Below are 7369 nucleotides of genomic sequence, written 5' to 3'. Positions count from 1 at the left end.
ACCTCTCCTGTCTCACCAGCTGCTCCCCTCAGCAGTATGTTTCAGTTGATGTGCCTGTTCTGCTCCCCACTCTGTCTCTGGTGAATCCTCTCACCCCTGCACCTCTGGCCTATACCCCAGTTCTTCTGTACAAAAATAAATAAAATCTTTTAAAAATATAAATTAATAGTGAATAGCTGTGAAAAAGACATCCTCATCAGTCAGCTATTTTGTTTTTAGAAGGGTCCATCCAAGAAACTGACGGCAGCAGGCTTCAGCTGGCAGACAGCTTCTTCTCTGCTCCTTTGGTACCAAAACAGAACTCTTTAAGCAGGTTCTGGGCGCACAAGATCACTCACCACATTGGCCAGCCCTCTAACTAGGTTTGTGCGCATACATGCCAGTGAAAAGCATCAGCCAGGGCAGGGGGCACCGCCTTTCCTCCCCATGGGCTGGGATTTACCAGTAGGTGAGCCACAGAGGGCTGAGGCTCAGAGTGACACTGGGGATGGGAAGAGCAGGACAGAAGCAAGTTGTAAGAGGCAGGCCCCTTCCCACCCTTCGGAGCCACGGGTCACTAGGTCACCTATGCCTAGAGTGTTACCAAGAAAGAAAAACAGGCCTGTTTTGTTTAAGCCACAATTTTCCATAGTTTCTGTTTCAACATTCTAATACAATCACGTTTCCTTGAAGATTTAGATGCTCCTTCCTAGTTTTGAAAGTGGCTTTATGATGTCAAACAATAAAATTTGACACTGAGAAAGACCGTGGGGGCCCCCCAGTCCCTCACTTTATGGATGAGAATACTGAAGCTGGAGTCCCACAGGGAGCTGGTAGTAGGATTAGGGCTCAGTTCGCCTAAATTTCAGCTCATTGTTCTTTTCTCTTGTGGTCCCATGAGCAGAACTCCCTAGATGTGACTCTGGGGGCTCCCTGGCTCCTTGGACAGCTTATGAGCTGGGACCTGGGGCCTTTTCCCTGGGCAACCTACACACAGCTGTCACCATTGTATATTGACAAGGTGGCTGGTAGATCCATTGCAGGAAGAAAGGTGACATAAGGAGTCCAGCTCCCATTCTAGCATGACTCTCTGTGGGGTGATGAGAGAATCAGGGGGTCCATGTGTGCTTTCCTTACTGAACCTGACCTTGAAAGAGTCCCTTCGCCCCCCTAAGCCTGCCTCTGACCTGGCGTAGTGGCATTTGTCAGAAGCATGGCACTTGGAGACTCAGAAGGCCCCTTTTGGCATGACTTTGCACTGGAAAACTACAAGTATCGATTATCCGCCACAAGCAATTTGATAATGTAAACCATTTTGTGTAACAAGGAACAATAAGGGTAGCTTCTGCTGTGAAGGAACTGCAGAGACAACAAATCAATCACTTAATCTCAGTACCCTCTGCCCACCAGATGCACAACCTTGGCTCCCTTTGAACAAATCGCACCAGCACTGCTGTGGCTGTGACAGAGGAAGTGCTCCAGGAAGTGGAAGCCTCTGCATACAATGTCCTGGGCTTACCCATGCAGTTCTTTTTTTTTTTTTTTCAAGATTTATTTATTTATGCTTACAGAACTGGGGTACAGGCCAGAGGTGGGTGAGAGGATTCACCAGAGACAAAGAGGGGAGCAGAACAGACAGATTGACAAAGTACACTGCTGAGGGGAGCAGCGGGCGAGACAGGAGAGGTCTGCCGTGCCATGTGGGTCACCTCCGGGGCTCGGGATCGAACTTGTACTGGAGTGGCTTTGGAGAGCTTCATAATATGGTGCTTTAACTCGTGGCACCACCAGGGAGGGCCCCCCCAAGGAGGGCCCCCCTTTTTTTTTAAAGGCCCTATATTGCAATAGACTTGTAAAACTAGGAATTTATATTTGAACTTTGCAAAATTCTGTACACAAATATCACACGTCCCTTACCATCCTCATTTTCATCAAACACTGGTGGTTTGCTTGAAGCACTGGCTCCCATGGTCAAGTCTGCTCACACCAGTGTCTTTCAATTACATTATCTGGGCAGGGAAACTCATCTTCTCTCAAAAACAGGCCTCCAAACCTCAGATATCTAGGAGAAAAAAGAAACAGTACACTGTTAATACGGTATACCCTCAGCACCCAGAGCACAGACAATAACCAAAATATGAAGTTTAACTGGGTTGACACAAAGAATTTTTGTGCTTAAAAATGACAGTTTCAGAAATAACAGAACACCAAACCTCTGGATGAATTTAATACATGACCCCCATCAATAGTAGATCTAGACTTATAAAGAAGGAGTAAAGCAAACTGTTTCCTAAGTATAAAGACAAGTTTATATGGGGCCTTACTTTAAGAGCAATTAAATAAAATTCACTATCACTAAATTTTTGAGAACATGCTGCAAGGAATGAGGTCTGGTATAATCTTTACCATATCAGCAAATTGCTGAATTTCACTGAAAATATCTCCTTTCCTCTGAACTTGAAAGTGATCCTTACCACAAAAGCAAATTAAAAAAATTATATAAATAAAATTTTGTATAAAGCAAATTCAATGTGATTTAATGAGATAATACATAAAGCATTATTATGGCATAAGTGCTCAATAATTATTAGCCACTCAGAAGCTCACATTAAAAGTTACATGTGAGAGTGAAATAACCCTGAAAAGATGTATATTGATAGCTTTATTTTTAATCCTAAAGAATTTTACCTTTCCCTGAAACCAGCAAGGAGAGGTAGTTGATTGTAAAACTGACACCTTATAATGGCGCTGGCCAGCTATTTAGCCTCTTACACTTAAAATAGGGGAAACAAGAGCTCAAAAACCCAAGAGAGCCAGGTGGAAATATGGAAAGTGAGCTGGGCTAGGGGAAGACAGCAGGGTCCCTCACGACACTGCGCCCTGGGGTAGCCAGCTGCCATCAGAGGTCACTGTTTCCACCAAACAGCACTGCTTCCACATCCAAACAGCTATGGCCAGAGCCCCAGTGGATCTTGCAGACAGATCTGCACACTGACTTAAAAGGGTTACGATCCAGATGTTAAACAATCTATAATTTTAGAATACAGCACCTAATCTCTACTGTAACCTATGGCTACCAACCTACATAACCAGAGGGCCTGGAACCCTATGACCTAAGCAAGTCACATGCATCAGACAAATATGGCTTGTGGGATATAGTTAATGAGATAATGTATATAGAGTCACTAGCATGTTGTTTGCTGATACATCATTTGCAAAGAATGAGAGCAGTATATCCTTTTCATGTATTTTTTTTTAATTGAACACTAGCCAACTGATTTCCTCTTGGACTTTTTACACACGAAGGGAGTACAGATTAGAGGCAGAATTAAAAAAAAGTGCCCCCAGCCAACCTGGGCTAAGGATGAGTTATTGCAAAAGAAGTTGAGAAGTTTCTAAGCAAGTCTAGAAGAAAAGCTCATTTTCCTATTAGGGTGATGTAAGTAAAGCCTTCATTGGGAAGGCAGATTCATTAATGAAATGCTACTTTTCATACTAAAAGCCAACTGCTGGCAAAGTGCCTTATGGACTTTTAAAAGAATCATTAAATGGAGAGCAAAGGAGTCAGCAGTTAGGAAGCAGCCCTAAATGGTAGGGGGTGGGGGCAGGGCCGGGTGACAGGTGGCCCGGGAAGCTCAGGGGCATTACTGAGACCCAGGAGCCAGAAAGAACGCAACTGTCTCTCTGCAGGCTAAAAAACAAAGGGCTTTTCATTCCAGCAGAAAACCAGGCTAGGAAGCAGCAAGTTGGATGTCTGAGAGCTTCCCTGTGGGCTGGAGAGAAAGAAAAGGGGGACCCTCTGTGTTCTATTACTAAATTTTGAATCCAGAATGACTGCAGACTGTGAACCATAGGTGACATTAGTGAGCTGATTGCAGAGAGAACACTGAGAACAAGGAAGGATAGCAGTGGCTATATCCTGTTTTAAGTCTTGTGAACACCTCAGTACACAGAGTTCCAGCACCACACCCTGATCCTGTCATTCTTACATGGTTCTTCACACCTCAGTTTTGTCTCAAGTGGCCCTTTGTTTTCTTGCAACGTCAAGTGTCCTAAACACTGACCTTGCAAGGTGTCTGATCAGAGAGAGGACTATTACCACAATTTGCCACATTTCAGAAGTCCATTCTGATGCCAATTTTGATGACTAAAGATCTAGTGAATTTGGGGGGTGTGGAGAGATAAAATATGCAAGCAGGGAAGAGGCAGTGGAGGGAACATTTGTCTTGTGAGTTCTCCCATTGCACCTAACCTACCTAATCCGGTTTAGAATTATCTATTCCTCCCCATGTGGATAACCAAATTAGATAACCTTCCTCATAGCTAGGAAGAAATCAACCTTTCTCTGGCAGGAGAATGGAAACATATCTTTTTCATTCCACTGAATAGGGCTGGGCAGACCTAGGGGACCCTCTGCTACCAGACCCCCCACCTTCCCAACCTCCAGTACTAAGCCTGCAGTGTTACGTAAGCATCTTTCCCAGATGTCAAGAGCACAGCTAGCACAGAGAATATCAGCGAAAGCTATCGGTATTGCAGTAACACAGCAAGTTTTCATGTTTTCGCCTGGTCTGGCCAATGACCAAATTTGTCACCGTAGACTCTTCTCTGATTCCGAGATTTCGCCTTTGTCCTATACTTTTCTGGGACTGTCAACAGGTGACCTTCTCCAAGCTGCTCAGGTTCCTTGGGTAAAGGGTGACATTTCAGGAACTGGAGCACACACTGAGTGAGGCAAAAAAGTTGCAACTCTTCATAGAACTGTATGAGGATCATTGCACAGTAAGTATGTAGACACAACTAATTTTGTTGTTGGCAGTTGAAAATCATAACTGCTTAAGAAATTTAGAAACAGGGAAGAAGGAAAATGTAAAAGATAATACCCAAGTTAACACCACTCAATAACAATTCCCTCTAGTTCGTCAACTTTGCTTCCTCATTTTGATATACGGAAACTTACAGATAAACATTATTTCCGATTTAATTCTCATTGCAAATTCATTCCTCTTTTATGCTTCCCCAGTACAGCCACCATCAAGTCTGCGGCATCGGCTTTACAGTCTCTTTTGCTATGAGTTTACAACATGCTGTGTCTTTTCAAATAAGTCTCCTAAATGGCAAGGGGGAGTAGGTGTACTTTCTGTTACTGTAACCATGTTCCCCTGCCCTCTGCAGTCAGGCATGCGGGTCTGCACAGCTCCGACTGTGCTTTTTTTAAGAGCTGTTTTTTAAGTCCTGTGTGAGTACACACGTTACTTACCCTTGCAAAAAATGTTCAGTGTCTTCAACCTTAGGGAAATGAAGTCAACTATCAAAGGCAGTTTTGCATGCTTAAAAGCCCGATAAGAGAAGCTAAAGCAGCTGGCCATTTCCTCTATTCAGCACATATTTACTGGGTCTTCCTCAGGACCCAGTCTCGGGAGAGGTTGGGGCGCGCGAGGGGCCACAACACGTACAGGAAACTGGGTTCGTCCCAGCTTCTGTGAGTGTTCCGAGTTATCTGTTCTGCCTGTCTTTGCCTTATTTCTCTTCCCTTGTAACTTTCTAGCTTCTCAACAGTGCCCTTAGTATTCGGTTTCTGGAAATGAAATAACTAGACCGCTACTTACCTTTGCGCCTTTCAAGAAGCTCAGATCAGTGCTTCCACCCCGGGGAGCAGGGGCTGATAAAGGAACTCGGAGAAATCAGGAGGGAGCAGCACCCGGGCGCCTGCCTACCTGCCTGGCACACGAGCTGCCAGCGCGGTGCTGCGCGCGGCTGGGCCCGGCAGGGCGGGGTTGCGCGGGCTGGCACCTGCGGCTGCCTCGGGGTCCAGCACCGCCCAGCGCGGAGATCCTCCGGGAGGGGCGGCTCCCCCGCCTGGGCGGGAAGCTGCGAGCTCGACGGTGTCCGGATCCGCGTCCTCCTCAGAAACTGCCCGGCAGTCACTGGAGGTTGGTTCCTTGCCCGGGGAGCCAGACGCGAGGAGAGGGCTGCGGCGCGGCTCCCAGCCAGAGACGCGGATCCCAAGGCGCCTGGGTACCGTCTGGAGCCTCGGGAAGGACAGTGCGCCCCAACTTCCCTGGACCAAGGCCCGGCTCCCCTGAAATAACCCCCACTCCCCACCTCGACACCCAAACGTGCCCAAAGGAAGATGGGCACAGGGGTGGCAAGACAAGCCTGAAGCGGTGAGATGGGAGAATGGCAAGATTTCCTATAAGGCTGTCCTGGGGCGATTGGGGGACACCCAGAGGAAGAGCGATCACTTTCTAGATCCCAACAAGAAGGCTCTTTAATGATTGTGGTTTAGCAGATTTCTTCATTTTAGGGACATTGAGGTACAGCGAAGAAAACTATTTGCTGGTATAACAATGAATGGAGAGAACCTTTGCTAGGGTCTAGCTCCATTTTCCCACACATTTATTTTGTCACCCTCAACTCAACACGAGGAGGTAGGTACAAGAAACAGGTACACAGATGAAAGCAACCCCACTGGAAGATTCTGAGTTCTCTTCCATGGTAGCTCCCTGTAATCACCACAATTGGAATAACTAGTTATTGTTTCCCCTCTGACTCCAGAGTCTCTGGTGAATTGGCTCTTAGTTTGCTCACTGACTTGGCCTGGCTGTGGGTTAGCGCAGCAGGGGGAATGTCAGAATTGCCGTGTGCAGGTCTAATATAGTCTGGGGGTGCGTTTGAGGAAAGCTTCTCTTCAACGCCAGCATTTCCCCTGAAAGAGTGGAAATGCCAACTCAGCCTTGCCAAATATCCAGCTTTGCAGAAACAAGCCAGAAGCGAGGAGTTCTGTGTGAAATCTCCCATTATTTTTAAACATTGACAAGTTTAAAAAATGTTAAAAACTATGTGGTCGAACAAAATGAGTCTGTGGCTGAATGTCTTTCTCAGAATCCCAGTCATTGGTCTCTAGTTCCCGATGATCTTAGTTCATTTTTTTTCAGTAGCAACTGGTAGAAAGGTGTCTGATATGACTTCTGCTGATATTATTGAAGATGGCAGCAGTTCGCTTATGAAGGAGAGTCCCGTAATTAACTCATTAACCAAACATTCCAGAGAAACTCTGTCATGCCAGGACCTAGCTCCTTTCCTTTTCTTCCTCTTATCCCAGCAATAGGATACATTCTGCCCTATTGATGAAAAACTCGAACCTCCTTGAACTTCAGCTCACTAACCCTCTCAGTGAGGAAGGGAGTTGCCCACACCACACACTGAGTAGAAGAAAGAGCCCAGTAGAATCTTACCTCATGTTGCTAACTCCTTTGACGAACCTGAGAGAAACACTTGCTGCAAATTTGGGGGGAATCTGGGTCAAGTTCCAAGAGGACAATGAATTCAGGGGAAAAAAATTAGAATCTTCAAGAAATTTGTTTTGAGGGGAGATGTTCTTTTTAAG

At 45.9% G+C, this 7369-nt stretch overlaps 1 protein-coding gene across 1 annotated transcript in view; it reads right to left on the bottom strand.

Annotated features, from left to right (window-relative positions):
- STK32A (serine/threonine kinase 32A) overlaps positions 1 to 5745 on the bottom strand; it is a 114956-nt gene extending 109211 nt beyond the window's left edge. Inside the window, exons 1-2 of the mRNA XM_004686555.2 lie at positions 5589 to 5745; positions 1897 to 2041 (exon numbers count right to left, since the gene is read on the bottom strand). Coding sequence (XP_004686612.1) covers positions 1897 to 1948 — 52 coding nt within the window. The 5' untranslated portion in view covers positions 1949 to 2041; positions 5589 to 5745. The remainder of the gene's footprint in view (positions 1 to 1896; positions 2042 to 5588) is intronic.
- Positions 5746 to 7369: the final 1624 nt, after the last annotated feature.

The sequence above is a fragment of the Condylura cristata genome, unplaced genomic scaffold, assembly GCF_000260355.1.
Source record: "Condylura cristata isolate star-nosed mole 26May11 unplaced genomic scaffold, ConCri1.0 scaffold00021, whole genome shotgun sequence".
Lineage (NCBI taxonomy): Eukaryota > Metazoa > Chordata > Mammalia > Eulipotyphla > Talpidae > Condylura > Condylura cristata.
This window is presented reverse-complemented; position numbering and strand designations above follow the sequence as displayed.